Consider the following 16,825-nt stretch of genomic DNA (forward strand, 5'->3'; position numbering starts at 1 on the left):
AGTAGTTAAGGAACCCATAAGATGCTGACAGCATAGGAAAACACTTGGGTGGTTAAAAAAAATTGAACAAGGAGGGTGCTGTTGAGATTTTGAGTTTAAGGAATATGTGTTTACAAAATATAGTATTGTTAGTAATATTTGCTTTGTTTAACCCTTGCGCAGTAAAAGTTTTGTTTTAAAGCATGAAATCTCGTGGTATGATTCTTTCAGTTAATAACTAGGAGTTCAAATTTCTATTTAAAATTTACTCGTTTCCACCGAGATTATAATAATGTGAAAACTAATGCTGTGATTCTGGATGGTGTCGCCAATGCTATAGTATGTAGATGAGAAATAGGAGTGAGACAATGAAAGATACTTGGGAGAAACTAGAGGTAATGGAGCAAAGCTGGTGATACTATAGCTATGAGTGGATAGGTAAGAATGGAATAGGTGAGCTGAATGATAGTAGAGAGGCATTGTTGGAGGATGATGTGGCCAGCCATATCAAAGGCTGCAGACAGGCTGAAAGAGATGAGGAAAGATTGTTTACCTATGTCACAATCACACAGAAGGCCATTTGTAATTTAATAAGACTTGTTTCAGTTCTGTGGTGCCATGCATAAGTTGGAGGATTTCAAACATGGAGTTGCAGAAAACATGGAAATGGATTTGGGAGGTGACTTTGGAAAGGAAAGGGAATTTGGAAGTGAGGCAGCAGTTTGCTAGGAGAGAGCGGTCAAGTGTATGCTTGTAGAAGGGTTGGGTGATGTTTGTGAATTTGAAGGGATGGGAGGAAGTATCTTCATCTAGGGAACCCATGATTGTAAATTGGGTGGTCAGCAGTTTGGTGGGAACAGGGGATCGAGGGAGCAGGAGATGGATCTCATGGGCAAGATAAACTTGGAGAGGGGATATGGGGAGATGGAATAGAAATAAGAGAAAGGCCCAGAATTCAGGGGGGGGGGGCTTTAGGGAAGTTTGCCTTGGTGAACTGGTTACAGGGAGGGAAGTATCTGAGGCGGTTGAACAGGTGGTCTCAATTTTAGTGACAAAGTCCATGAGATCCACACATTTGTTTTAATAACTGATATTGCTAGGACCTCCCGTGGCAATTTGGAATAAGCCAGGGCCAAGTAAGTGCTGCCTCAATGGCAAAGGTTGACTGGAGTTCAGATTCTAGGAGCAAACAATATTGTCGCCACATAGCAAACAGAAACCTGCAAAAAGTAGTTTTCCTTATATATTCCAAAGTAGGTGTAGCTCAGCTTGTAGAGATCACTCCTTAGGAAAAGGTGGGCAAGGACAATCCACCTCCGATGGAATCTGATCTGCCAGGCATGCCTCCTTTCACTCACTTCTTCATTCTCCAAATAACAGGAAAAAGGGGGAATGCTGACTGGAATTCGGGTTTTCGGAGAAAATCTCAAAAGAAAAAATATCCAGGCACAAACATGCACCAACACATCTAATTATTCTTTAGCTTATGTATGTTTGAATATTCACAAAGCATGGTGTGTCCTCTTTGAAATGCTGACTTCCTGTCAGTGCCTGCTTCCCATTACTCATTTCCTGGGGATGAGCTCAGTGCACAACGAAATCCTGGTTAAAATCTCAGGAAATTGAGTGTGTGCCAATATACATTTACAGAGATATATTTATATATTAACATTAGACCTTTACCTCTTTTGCTCAGGACCTACCTTGGCCTAAAATTAAGATCACAGGCCACACAGAACAATTTAATCATTGCAATTACATTTCTTAATGGAAATTTAAAATGATTCAATTGTATATTTTGTTTGGATGTGTTTTCCTGGTCACTGTTACTGGTGGTATCAAAGCACAACAGGTGCTCAGGAGTTGGAAAACTCTTTGTGGCAGGATGTGATTTTGGATAAATGTAGGTAGTTCAGATGTATTTTGTGCTCATCAATATAAAGATGTTATTGTGAAAGAATTTGCATTTACATAGTTTTATTCATTACATCTGGAAATTCTGAAGTGCTTCATGACTGCTGAAGTGCAGCCAAATTACGCAAAGCAAGGTCCTACAAATAGTGCTGATTGGAAAGGCAACAGGATTGCTGGTGTGGATAATGAGACCAAGTATCACTCCTGTGAAGTAAATACTGCTTTTCTGAGGTTAGAGTTGGGATAGAGTAGGGCACTTTTCACTCTGCATCTGGTTGTGTTTACAGAGCGGAATACAAACAATGGGGGCTGAATTTTCAACCTGGGGTCCCAAACCCGACACCCGATCAGTGACACGACATGACTTTTAAATGTGAAGGTGCCAAATGGGACGGAAGCAAGTTCAGCATCCGGTTAATGGCGGCGCATATTGCTGGGAAGCAAGAACTAGTTCTGGAGGGGATTGTCAAAGACAGATGACAGCCATGACTGAGTTTGCCATGGCCTTGCAGATTGGAGCAGGCAGGAGAGCAACTGGCCAGCAGCCTCACGGTGAAGTGCCCAAATGCTCACTCATCAGGTACTTAATCCGCTCTACTCAAGCGAGAGCAACCATGTGCCACTGCATGAGGCCTCAGTTTGACTTTCCTTTTTACTTAAAGACTTTTCATCAGCAGCCACAATCAATATTGGCTCCCCATTGTGCTCGCGATAGCTGTGCACTAATGTGTCCCAGACAGCCCACTCTTTTCCTTCTTACCATTGAAAGCTAATTCTGCCCACCTCCAGCCCATTTACAAGCTCTTCAATGAGCTTAGCAGCAAGTTAATTGAAGCAATGCGGGTTACAGGCTCCCTCCACTGCCCTCCATTTAAAAAATTCCAGCATGTCATGGAGTCTTCAGAAGACACACCATCTGACAGCTATTTCCAAAGAGTGCCCCCACCCAGCCTCACCCACATGGGCGATTGAAAATCCAGCCCTGGATGTCTGAAATGGGAAGAGTTCAATTCTGTCATTTTAACATTCCTCACCTTAAGAGGTCACAAGAACACAAGAAATAGGAGCAGGAGTAGACTACAAGACCCACTGAGGCTACTCCACCATTCAATTCGATTATGGCTGATACTAGGTTTCACCTGCACTTTCCTGCCCGTTCCCCATATCCCATGATTCCCTGAGAGACCAAACATCTGTCTATCCCAGACTTAAATGTATTCAAAGGAGCATGCACAAGCCTCTGGGGTAGAAAATTCCAAAGATTCACAACCCTTCGAGTGAAGTGGTCTCTCCTCATCTCAGTCTTAAATGATTGGCCTCTTATCCTGAGACTGTGCCCTCATGTTTTAGACACCCCAACCAACAGAAACAATCACTCAATATTTACCCTACTAAGCCCCTTCAGAATTTTGTATGCTTCAATGAGATTGTCTCTCATTCTTCTAAACTCCAAAGAATATAGACTCAATTTATTCAGCCTCTCATCAGAGGACAACCCCCTCATCCCTGGGGCCAATTTAATGAAATAAAAAGAAGAAAATGCTGTAAAAACTCAGCAGGTCTGGCAGCATCTGTGGAGAGAGAAACAGAGTTAACATTTTGATCCATATGGCTCTTAACCCTTTGTTGGTACCGCCTCCAATGCAAGTATATCCTTTCCTAATTGTGGAGACCAAAACTGCACACAGTACTCCAGATGTGGTCTCACAAGAGAACCCTGTACAACTGTAGCAAGATTTCTTTATTCTTGTACTCCAATCCCCTTGCAATGAAGGCGAACATGCCATTTTCCTTCCTAATTGCTTGTTGTAGTTGCATGCTAACTTTGTGTTCCTTGTACAAGCACACTCAAATCACTATGAACATCAACACTTACAAGTTTCACACATGTTAATAAAAAATTCTGCTTTTCTATTCTTAGACAAAAGTGAATAACTTCATACTTCCCTACATTACATTCCATCTGCCTACTTGTTGCTCATCACTTACCTGTCTATATCTCTTTGCAGCTTGTGTCTTTCCCCCCCACAACTTACCTTTTCACACAGCTTTGTATCATCAGCAAACATAAATAGATTACTCTCTGTCTCTTCATCTAAGTCATTAATATATATTGCAAATAGCTGACACCCCAGCACAGATCCTTGCGGCACTCCACTATTCATTGCCTGCTAACTTGAAAATGCCGCGTTTATGCCTATTCTCTGCTTCCTGTCCATTGACCAATCCTCTATCCATGTTAGTGTATTACCCCCAACTCCCTGGGCCCTTATCTTGCCTATTAACCTTTTATATGGCACCTTATCAAATGCCTTTTGGAAATCCAGGTATACAATATCTACTGGTTCCCCTTTAGCTACCCTAATAGCTACATCCTCAAAAAACTCTAATGAATTTGTCAAACAGGGTTTCCCTTTAGTAAAGCCGTGATGACTTGTTCTAATCGTACAATGCTTTTCTAAGTGCATTGTTAAGACTTCCTTAATAATAGATTCCAGCATTTTCCCAATGACTGATGTTAGGCTAACTCCCTGTAGTTCACTGTTTTAACATTCCTAGCTTTCTTGAAAAGCAGTGCACATTTGCCAATTTCCAATCTGATGGGACCGTTCCCGAATCGAAAGAATTTTGGAAGATCATAGCTAGCGCATCCGATATCTCTACAGCTATCTCTGTAGGCCATCTGGTCCCAGGGATTTGTTGGATTTTAGTCCGTTAAGTTTCTCCAGTACTTTTTATTTGTATATATTAGTTTAATTAATTTTCTCACTCCATTCAGACCCTGGTTTACTGTCAATTTCTGGAATGAAACTGGTGTCTTCTACTGCTAAAAAACACACAAAGAATCTGTTCAATGCCTCTGACATTTCTTCATTCCCAAGATAATTTCTTCTGCCTCTGCTTCCAAGGAACCAATGTTTACTTTAGCTACTTTCTTCCTTATCATATACTTCTAAAGCTTTTACAATCTGTTTTTATATTTCTGGCTAGTTTACTCTCAATCTATTTTTTCCTTTTTAATCAATTTTCACTGGCCGTCCTTTGCTGGTTTCTAAAACATTCCCAATCTTCAGACTTGCTTCTATTTTTTGCAAGATTGTAAGCCTCTTCTTTTGATCTAATACAATCCTTAACTTTCTGAGTAGGTGAAAATTAAAAAGAGAATTGACATAGGCAGCTTGGGCAAGGATACCTAACTGCAGACAAACGGGAGGTTGCAGGTCCACTGTGCCCTAATGGAAGAAAATGCACTTACTTTCCCTATCAGTGGAAGGGCACTTTCTCGGACAGTGTTGGCAGGTTAATGGTTCTAAGGATTGTCTGGATTTGACTGCTGTCAGTGCGTTTCAATAATAATGGTGATAGGGAATGCGAGAATTTTGCTTTAGAATAAGCCCTTGAATTTTCAAACATCCAAAACTACAGATCCAAAATACATGCCAATTCCTAGTCACTTATGGTTATATGGGTTGTAAAGATAAGCCTTTCATAAGATACTCTATACAGTTACCATCTAGCTGTTTTGTCATTGCACAGCCGTGTTTTTGAATTCACCGTCAGTTGCCAGTCTTTATTAAAACATATTGTGCTGTTGATTATTATTAAAGAGATAGATAAGATATTGCTGGTTGAAATCTCGACTGGCAGTAATTTCAAAAACACCGGTTCAGTGAAAAGCTGGCCAGATGGCAACTACTCCTTCACTCAGCGGGGAATTTCCCACCTTTATCTCAAGGAGTAACCTCTCATACTCACCCAATGGGGAATGTCCTACCCCAATCTCCAGTGGAAACATTTTACCCTCACCCAGAGTAATCTGCTAGCCGCATGTCAAGAGGCAACTTCCTACTTTCACCCCAATGAATAACCTCCTACTGCATAAGGTGTAACATCTTTTTAAAAGGATTTATTATAGGAATTAAAGTAGCCTAAATGAAAAAAAACAAAAAAGCCATGTAACGATTGCGTGTAGACAAACTCAGAAATGCGAAATACGATTCATAGTCATTCAGTTCAGCATGAGCTAAATGAATCTTTGTTCCACTCTTCTGTTGCTTGCAACTTTACATGACCGTTGAATACCACTTTGCTCTTAAAACAGTCAATTTGAGCCAATTGAAGGTCCTGGCGATGCTGTAATGGGCTAGTGCAGAGAGGGGGCATTTCCTTGGGAGTATAAAATTTGCTGGCTTACTGTTGCTGTTCCGCAAGCATTAGTTCCATGTGTTGCAGAAATAAAGCATTCATTCAATACAAAAATTTGTGCTGACAGCTTAGTAGGATATCTAGTTTACAGTCCGATATCCCCAAGAAACCTGTAGGATTCCCAATAGATTGTAAAGTGCCAAGGTTAGCATTTTCTAACCAGGCAGTGCATTCAAACAGACTCACTATAACCTTGAACATTGCAAGACTTGAAAAAAAGCAATGCTAGGAGTGGGAGAATTAGTATCTAAAGAATTTCCTATCATAAACATTATGTGCAGTTAAAAATACTCTCTCTAGAGATTATGACAAACACAAATACTAACTTACTATTTATATCAAGCTTTGCAGACCCCAACAAATTTTCTAACAAAGGACCTGTGTGAATCAGAGTTTTTTAAAAAAAGATTCCAGAACAAAAACGGAAAACGAGATTGGATCGTATTACTGACTACTAGACGTTACTTATATAATGAGGCAGCTACCATTGAGAAATCAAAATTTCAAAGTAAGAAATGCAGCTATTAACACCTTCGCCGCTAGTTCCACTCTAGGCTTCATTGTTATTTTAAAAGCTAGTCTTCATTTTAATACCCATTACTCACGGAAGATCCTGCAAGGATCAGCGGGCAATGGGGGGAGAGGGGACAGTGGGGAAAGGCTGGCAGTGGGGCACTAGGAAGTGACTACAGATAAATATCAATGAGAGCCTTTTTAAGATGATTAAATTCAGGACTTCCCTTAGCAGAAGCTTAATGTCAATATCTTCTTTGGACTGAGATGCCGTACACACCACTTCCTAATGTTCAGATGTACAGAGTGTTGTTTCTAAAGGACAAGCAAATTCAAAATACATATTGCACAGAAACAGGCCATTCAGCCCAAGGTCGACAACAATGCTCATGCTCCACATAAGCCTCCTTCCATCCCTACTTTATCTAACTCTTTGCCTTCTTCCCAAAAGTGTTTATCTAGATTCCCCTTAATTGTATTGCTGCCATTTGCCCCAACCACTCCATCTGGCAACAATTCCACATTCTAAACACTCTCTGGGTAAAGACGTTTCTGGTGACTGCCTTATATTTATAGTTGTGGACTTCCCCCAAATGGGGAAACAGTTTTTCTACAACTGTGGCTGATTCAAAGGCTGAAATAAGAAAATTAGGTTTGCATTTTCAATAATTTCTATAGGATTTTGCTGTTTTTGTCCCTGCTAACATCATGACTCTTCGGGCCACGTGATCTACGTTGATTTGTTCTTTTGCCCCAATTTGACACTTAAGAGTTTCCCCAATGGGAATTGCCCTAGCTCAGGAGTTTGAAAGAGGAAGAGGGAATGTAGAGAGATTCCAAAGCAGTCAGGCTGCAGGAGAGATGCTCTGTGCCCACCCACAGGTAACTCCTTATCTACATGTGCAGATAGAGGTGAACCTCTCTCAATTTTTGAAAACATTTAGTGTCTGCATATACTCCTATTCCGAAAGCAAACTGGCAAACTGATGGCGTCACAATTGCATGTGTCTTTTGATTCCTCCAAAAACCTTTCATTATGCATTGTTCTTTTCAGGTCAAAGAGTAAAGTGGTTTGAGCTGCAACCATTTGCACAGACAGCATTAATGCTGCTCTATTGATGAAAGGCAAGCAAGGACAAGTATGTTCAGCTGCCATAAGGAATTAAACTCCACCATGAAAACTGAAGAAATAAGAGGAGTGGACCATATGGCCCCTGCTCCATTCAATGTGATCATGGCTGACCTTCTGCCTCAACTCCACTTTCCCAGCCGCTCCCCATATCCCTTGATTTCCCGAGAGACCAAAAATCCGTCTATCTCAGCCTTAAATATTTATTCAATGATGGAGCATCCACAACCCGCTGAGTGAAGAAATTTCTCCTCATTTCAGTCCTAAGTGACCGGCCCCTTATCCTAAAACTGTGCCCCCTCACGTTCTAGATGTCCCACACAGAGGAAACAACCTCTCAGTGCCTAACCTGTCAATCTCTTCGGAATGTTCTATGTTTCAATGAGATCACCGTGGCCAGGAGACATATTTGTCATTGTGTATAAGAAAGCTCAAATGAACATCAACTCTAGGACGCAGACCCCTAAATATTGAGTGAAAGAAAGACTCACTTTGGTCAGTTTTGTTCAACTGGTGGCACTGTAGCCTCTGAGTTAAAATGTAGTGAATTTAAGCCATGTAACACAGAACATGTAAGGAATGACTGACTTTTCTGCCATCCACCTCTGTCTCTGTCGTTGGACTGCAGAACTGCACCTTGTGCAAGCCCAAGAGCACTGGTATTTTCTGAATTAGCCATTAGCATAGCCAAGACAAACTCATCATAGGTCACTCTCTGGCTTGGTGACTTGAAACACCCTCAAACAACAGGACAACTTTCAAGTATACAAGGTGCTTCTGGCTGTTTAGATCTGGGCCTCCTGGGCGCTGGAGAACACTGGGCCTTGTGGTTTTCATTAATCCATGGAAGGGGGTGGGGCATGAGGAGATACTTTGCTGCCCACCTCCAAACTCTTTGGTTTACCCCCAGTACTCCTGCTGACCCTACAGTCGGTAGGATTTGGGTGGATGGCCACAGCTTCATATTTCATTGGCAACACCAAGCACTGAAGTGCCTGTGGAATTCTTTAAGGAAAATAAGGTGGAAAGCATGGAATGCCTTCCTCAAACTCATTAGCATCACTGTAATGGATCTGTGCCTGTTATAGGGGAATGGCCAGCAACACACACCAAGAAAAGCCCCAAAAATCTTGGCTCAATGTAAAAAGGGGCAGTGACCCCTGGAGATGGACCAAGGAAAGTGCTCCCTTCACTAAAGAGCATATCGTGAATACGTAGGGGTATCTTTTGGGTGTGGGTGTGCTGACTGCAGAAAATGAATGGGTCCTTGTTTTGTACCAATCTATATCTCCATGTGTAAAAGTTGAATCTGATTGTACTTTTGTGATGGTGATTTTGAAATGTTTTGGAATGTTCTTCTACATATTTTATGAATAAAGTATATTTTTCAAAAAAAAAAATCTATATTTCTTAAACATAGCACCTTTAAGGTTCAGATAGATATCCCCCATTATAAAATCCACGTAAAAAATTCCACTATGATTTCATGGATGGACACAATTGAAGGCATTGGGACTCACCATCAGCTGTGTATACTCAAATCACTGATGATTGCCCAGGAATTCTCAGTGGAAAGAGCCAATGTGTGAGGCAGTGCATACTCAAAAACCAGCCCTCCACTGTGCATGGCATCCCCTATCAACAGTTAACTGGCAAAGTACACAGTCAATCACAATGTCTGACTGGATTAGAACTCTATACATGTAGTTTTAATGTGTGGTAAAATATTCCCTGGAGTGGGTTTCATTTAGAGACATGATAACAACAGGCAAAATGACAGGGTTTAGCACTTTCAGTGATGGACGTATATGAGTGCAGATGCATGCATGATTTGCCTGCTCAAATTTTAATAGGTGAAAAATTAGGCTGATCAAGCTTGAATTTCTGACGCACATTCTCTTTAGGCTACACTCAAGTTACCTGACCAGTTTCCCCAGTGCTTTTAAAACGTTCCGGCAATATACCTAAAGAAAACCAATTATTCGAAGAACAGGGAGTTCTCCTCCTTTTCCTGGCCAGCATTTATCCTTCAACTGATATCACCAAGAAGCATTATCTGGCCGTTATCTCATTGCTGTTGGTGGGACCTTATTGTCCGCGAATTGATCGTTATGTCCTCTACATGACAACAGTGACGATGCTTGAAGAAAAGTACTTCAATGTCTGAAGAGTACTTTGGAACATCCTTAGGTTGTGAAAGACTTGCATCCTTATAACACCTTTTATTTTGAAAACTTAATCAGAAGCACAGTATTTGCTTTTGGCATCAAGTAGCTTTTGAATGTATATAAAAATAAATCAAAACACTGCAACTGTCCTAGTCCTGTTTCCCCCCTCTCCCCAACCAAACAGGTAAAGCCAAGCTTGCGAGTCCAAGGCAATTTAAATTATATTGTTTTGCTAAATGTCAATATTTAGCAAAGATTCCTATTCACCACAGAATTTCCATCAAAACAACACATAGAATGAAAAGAGTGTATTCACCACTGGAGATCAAACCCATGCCCGACTTGTTTAATGGAAAACAGTTTAATCACTCATTTGGCTGGTTTTAAGTTTAAGGCTTCTAAGAAATTGTGACAGTTGATTGTCCCGTGTTCCCATAGCCTAGGAGCTAGGCAGATCAGGTGCACTCAAACACATTCCTCCTGAAGTGATCTGAATCATTCATCTGGCCCAACTCTCTCTCCTGGCACAGATCCACCTCTGATAGAGCCAACTGTTTCGAGTGAAGGAAGAGATGTCAGCTGATGGCTTGAATCTGCCAGAATGGCCATTTGGACTGTGGCCTTCTAGTTGCCATTTAGGAACAATAGCCAATAGGCCCCCAGCTCTGACCGCTTTTTTTCTGGGAAAAGAAAATAGCCCCTCTCATCAAAAAAGAGAATTGGCACAAGACCTCTTCCCTTCTTTCTCTGGGTACTACTCAAATTGGGTATCTGGGTGTCAATCCAAGAGGTACATGAGTTGAAAAGCAGGACAAAGTTGCTTTGTCTCATTGACATGGTTTCTTCCATCTGGGAAAAGCTACCAGGCTAACCCTGGTAGGACCATTGAGGAGGAGGCCTGATATATACGTGCCCATCCCTTTATCCTGTGTTTTATGCTTAGGGAATAAATATTTCCAGGCACAAATTACAAGAAAATTGGTCCCATAATCCTCTCCATTTTTGCAATACAGTTTGGAATTGTGTTCATGTAATGTACACAATTTTTGGATGAGGTGTCAAATTGAGTCCCAGACTGCCTTCTCAGATCTACATAAAAAATCTCACAACGCTATTCAAAGAAGGGCGGGGAGTTTTCCTCTCTCAACCTAGTTTGAGAGGCAAGTCAATCATCTCAGTTGTTTGTGGAATCTTCCCATGCATTGGCTGCCATGTTTGCCAATATAACTTTGTGATGTCCTGATCAGGATGTGATGAGATGTTAAAAATACAGCTTTCAGCACAAGTACATTATACACCCCTTGTAATCCTACAGTGGGGTGAAAGGACCAAAGTCTTCATTAGTGAGCTGAAGGATTCCCCTCTGTAACACTATTTGCAATTTTTTCCCCATAATTTGAAAAAAAAATTATAGAAATGCTTCTTCTGCATTAAACAAAATGTTTTGTGATGGGTTTGAAATGCAGGATGCTATTTTGGGCATGTTTGTGAATCTTGTTAACGTCGAACCCAAACAAAAAGAATTGCCTTTTTAAAAAAAGCACTGGTGGAAAATTCTAAGGGATAATGGAGTAATGGGACAATTCTGCAATCCCAGTGGGAATCAGTTGGAGGTTGGGCTGGCAATGTTGTAGCCTTATCTCTAACCCACGCTCCCAATCTTCTCCACTGGGATCTCAGAATTATCCCCTTGGTTGGTGCCAATTACAGCTAAATAAAGGCAATTGCACCAATTCTAAAATATAAATAGGGCCCAATGAATCATAGGAAACAGATGTAAGCTTTCTTCTTGAGCTTTGAAAAGAGATTCGTGCATCTCAACATATAAAAATACATGAGAAAGGAACAATTAATCCAAGTGGAACTGAATTGCTACATCTTCTTCAGCAGCAATTCATTACATGATTATCTTCTGGCTTCTGCCCACTCAAACTGTCAGCTTCTGTTTCACCTGTTGCTTGGGGATGGTCTCTTTTTGTCCAAAACTTCTGACTGTGCAATCCCCAGCCAAGATTGCTAATCTATTCAATATCGCAATGTCAAAAATCATCATGCACTCTATTTGGCACATGTTAACTTCAAAATATCTCATCAATCTTTTTGACTAGAACCTTCATAGTGAACATATCAAGACACCTTTTCAATTCTGTTCTTCGCTGCTTCTAAGTGGGTTTTGTACTTGTTTTGATTGCCACTCAAATAGAACTGCCCCATCCAAATAACAGTCTTTATTTCTACTACTTTCCTTTTAGCAACTCCTTGCAAATCAAGGGCTGGATTTTCAGGCTCCAGGGAGGTTGAGAGCAGAGGTGGACAAACCCTGAAAATTATGTGGCTAGCCAGGGTACCAGTTTCCCTAACCCATCCCCGATGTCAGGCATTTTGATGGATGTGGGTTCAGGGCCCAGCAAGGCTGCCCGCGCCCATGGCAATTCAGCTCATTAAGGAGCTCGATAAGCGATTTTCCAGTTGGATACAGAATTGAATGCAGTACTGTAGGAGTGCCTCGTTGCCAGGGCTACAGAGATCCTGCCTGTTTTTCTGGTTCAAATGGACATTAAAGATTCTAGAACAATAACCAAAAAGCAGAGTGTCCGGTGTGGTGGCCAACATTCCCCTCTCAAACTCCCCAAATGAAAAAAACCCAGGTTAACTGGTCAGTCATTTCATTTGTTGCCGGTGGGCCCTTCTACCACATTTCCCTACTTGACAACAGATATTGCACTTAAAAAGCTCAATTTGTTGAATATTCAATGCAGCTGAGATATGATATAAAGAGTGTTATTTAATTTTTTAATATGATGCATCATAGCAATGTTGCAAAGTTAGAATTGGGATCTGCTCAGAATCACCCAAGTTTCACAATGTTCAACGAGCCAAACAGAAAACTGCAGGTGAACACCTTTCTTAAACAATGATGAAAAATACTCCCAGATGTGCCCAGTATCTATAAAACATTTTTAAAATAATGTAGATTTAAAACTGCACTCTCTCAGTGGCAGATTTTACAAGTTTGTGATCGGAGGTAAATTTCACACTGAACACAGGTCTCGCTGCAACAAGAGTGGGCACATCAGGAGTTCAGAGCTGTAGCCTGCACACCTGATCCATGACTTGCACCATTTTATAGCCACTAAAATGGGCATCATACAGGTCACAAGCATCCTACCCCCATGTCCAACGTCCTAATTAAGTATCTCTGTCATGCACCATAAGTGCTGAATCATAGAATTTACGTGCACAAATCATTACCTTTCCACCTCACGGCGCATCTCCTCACGCTTTTTCCTGCGTTCCTCCCTACGACGTTCAAACTCATCCATATCCATGGTTTACAGACAAATGTTCTCCTGTGCCTTGGTAAAAATCTGAAAATAATAAGTCGTTTGATGGTTAGGGTACTGCAACAGAATTCATGCATGTGTATATGTGTGTGCTAATATATATATCTATGCTCACGGAACTCTAGAACTTATATCACATCAAGTTTCCAATGAAAAAAAGTCTGCTCTTTTGATTTTGTCAAGCAATCTGGATTAATTCAACAACCAGAACCGTGCATATCTATCAGCACCATATGCAGATGTTAAACAAATGTAGGAAAGATTTTCAGAGAAAACAAGGAGCATATTTAAAATGTATAGCGCTGTAGATTGTTACCATCCAGTCAGTAGTAATGACCCTAACAGTAGGCCTTTAGTCTGTAAATACATAGCAGTCATTTTGTCACTTAAAAAGCTCACCATTCCAAGTATTAACACCTTTCTGTTCAAGTTGTACTGTATGGTGTTGCATCAAAAACTCATACATGTTCATGTTGCAAATATTTAGAATTCTGTCTTACCAGTAACAAATGTTTCCAGTTGAATAGACGAATGAGAAATAGAAGCGAGCGTGTGTTGCATCCCTGGGACCACCCAGAAGTGTCTGTGCTTAATTCCTTTCTGTGGATCAGACTCTCTCACACAGCCCAATCCCTGAGGTTTAATCAAACCATATCTTATCCTGATATCTATTCGTCCACCAAATGGTAATGCCTGTTGATAATCACTACAGAAAGTTCTCCAGCACTGCGAGACAGCCCATCATTTTACAGTGAATACAGCCCACGTCTAGAAATGGCTACTAGGAAAGGGAAAGCTGCCTTCGCTTTCTTTGTTTACAGAGCTGTCAGTGGTTAGCAAAACTCTGAAGGGAATCTGGCGTTTAAGGCCAACTCTTAGATTGTTTCCTGTACAGTGCTGGAGGCCTCCACTTCCTTTGGAATCCAAGCCTAGACTGTCAGTGAGCGCTGAAAACATTTTGCAAGTTGTGTGCAGACAGGGGCATCCTGGATACTGCAGTGCATGCTTCCTGAGGGTGAGCTGACCTTGGCTTCAAATACATTTGGTTGATTTCACTCGTCAGGAGATTGAGAATAATAGCTGTAAACATGGAAATATGACTGACTAGTATTTAGACCTTTACAAAAATGTCTATTAAAATATGAAAGTGTCCTTCCGTCCGAGGTTTAGGCTTTGATTCTTCACAGATATAGTACACTTGAGTTTAGTTGTCTCCCCTCAGGTGAACATTGTACTTGAGTATGTAGATAGTACATTGTATGACCTAAGGTGCAGTATATACCATGACATCTTAGGTGCCAAATATAAAGTTTAAATCCTGTTCTCATTAATTTCCAGATGTCTCACATTGACAATACTAACTGGTTTTGATTCAGGGTTTATCCAACTACATGGCAACATGCCTAAAATGTCATTTCAAAACTTCCAAGCCCACAAATACAAACAGAGCAAATGAGAAAATAGGACTCAGTTCCCAACGTGTGGGGCCAGAGGTTGATATCCCTTCACTAAGTCATTTTTATCCCACTGGGGCTACAGCAGGAGTGCCCAACCGTGACCCAAGCAAACCGAGTTCCACTGTAGGACAATCTCCCTCCCTAGATAGGGAGCAGCTGTTCCTGTTCATAAAAGGATCAAGAACAAGAGGGCACAGATTTAAAGTGATTTGCAAAAAGAGCATACGTGACGTGAGAAAAATCTATTTCACACAATGAGTGGTTCATGTCTGGAATACACTGCCTGGAAGTGTGGCGGAAGCAGGTTCAATCGGGACCTTCAAAAGGGCATTAGATGACTATTTGAACAGAAACAATGTGCGGGGGTATGGGGGAAAGGCAGGAGAATGGCACAAGGTAAGATTTGGAGAGCCGGTGCAGCCAAGATGGGTAGAATGGCTTCATTCTATGCCATTAAAATTCTGCACTTCATAGTCATGCATCACTTTGATGTACTTCATTGTTCTTTTCTCATCGGTGTGTCGATATATTTTTATATACAAAATATATAGCTATATATAGCACAGATATAGACATAGGCGAAGGGTGTGCAGATATGACAAACACAATGGAGAAAAACAAACAGGATGAGGAAAAGAGATGAACTACAATTGCAGTCACAAAAGTTGTTACCTCAAACAGTACAGTCTCAGTGCTGTGGAAAGGATGAAAACTGAAATGGAAGGCTTTAAGCAGTTGTGGAAGATTGGAGTGTAGTTGCAAGTCACTGATATATTCCAGAACTTTGGAGAAAATGTAAGGTTGGAACAGAGTAGTCAATGTAATGGAAGAATTTTGGCTGGTTAAGAATGGGGTTGATGACAGTGCTGTTAAAGAATGCAGGGATAAAGCCATTGGCTAGGGAGAGATTTGCAAGCAGAAGACTCAGGAGAAGGAATAGAGTATTAGGAGCTGGAACAAGAGGTGAGGAGAGCAGATGATAAGCTTCAATAAGCTTAATGGGGATACGATGGGGAGGTTTTTCTTTATTCGTTCATGGGTTGTGAACATCGCTAGCTAGGCCAGCATTTATAGCTAATCACTAATTACCCCTGAGAAGGTGGTGGTGGTGAGCCGCCCTCTTGAACTGCTGCAGTCCATATGTTGTAAGAACACCCACAGTGCTGTTGGGAAATTCCACGATTTTGACCCAGCAACAGTGAAGGCGCAGCAATATAGTTCTAAGTCAGGAAGGTGTGTGGCTTGGAAGGGAATTTGCAGGTGGTGGTGTTTCCATGCCGCTGCCCTTGTCCTTCTAGGTGGTAGAGGTTGTGGGTTTGGAAGATGCTGTTGAAGGAACCTTGGTGAGATGCTGCAGTGTGTCTTCTAGATGGTACATACTGCTGCCGCTGTGCGTCGGTGGTTGAGGGAGCGAATATTTGTGGATGGTATGCCAAGCCAATGGGCTGCTGTGTCCTGGATGGTATCAAGCTTCTGTTGTTGGAGTTTCACTCATCCAGGTATGTGCAGAGTATTCCAAATCACTACTGGCTTGTACCTTATAGATGGTGACTTCGGGGAGTCACAAGGTGAGTTATTCGCTGCAGAATTCCCAGCCTCTGACCTGGTCTTGTAGCCACAGTATTTATATGGCTGGTCCAGTTCAGCTTCTAGCCAATGGTAACCCCCCCCACCGGACGTTTATAGTGGGGGATTCAGCGATGTTAATGCCATTAAATGTCAAGGGGAGATGGTTATGTTCTCTCTTGTTGGAGATGGTCATTGCCTAGCACTTGTGGGGCACAAATGTTACTTGCCATTTATTAGCCCAAGCCCAAATATTGTCCTGGTCTTGCTATATACAGACACAGACTGCTTCAGTATCTGAAGTACCAAGAAGGTGCTGAACATTGTGCAATTATCAGCGAACATCCCCATTTCTGACCTTATGACAGAGGGAAGGTCATTGATGAAGCAATTGAAGATGGTTAGGCCGAGGGCAATACCCTGAGGGAGTTCCCAGTGATGCCCTGGGACAGAGATAATTGACCTCCAACAACCACAACCACCTTCCCTTGCACTAGGTATGACTGACTCCACCAAGTGGAGAGTATTCCCCCCCACCGAGGTAGCAGA

The 16,825-nt window shown here is 41.5% G+C and overlaps 1 protein-coding gene across 4 annotated transcripts in view; it reads right to left on the reverse strand.

Moving 5' to 3' along the window:
* cald1a (caldesmon 1a) overlaps positions 1 to 16,825 on the reverse strand; it is a 203,007-nt gene that overhangs the window by 108,898 nt on the left and 77,284 nt on the right. For 3 of the 4 annotated variants that reach the window (XM_041201871.1, XM_041201870.1, XM_041201872.1), the window contains one exon: positions 13,162 to 13,277. In XM_041201871.1, coding sequence (XP_041057805.1) covers positions 13,162 to 13,238 — 77 coding nt within the window. In that variant the 5' untranslated portion in view covers positions 13,239 to 13,277. Of the gene's footprint in view, positions 1 to 13,161; positions 13,278 to 13,753; positions 14,021 to 16,825 lie in introns of those variants that run through there. The other variant, XM_041201873.1, reaches the window with a different exon arrangement.

The sequence above is a fragment of the Carcharodon carcharias genome, chromosome 13, assembly GCF_017639515.1.
Source record: "Carcharodon carcharias isolate sCarCar2 chromosome 13, sCarCar2.pri, whole genome shotgun sequence".
NCBI lineage: Eukaryota > Metazoa > Chordata > Chondrichthyes > Lamniformes > Lamnidae > Carcharodon > Carcharodon carcharias.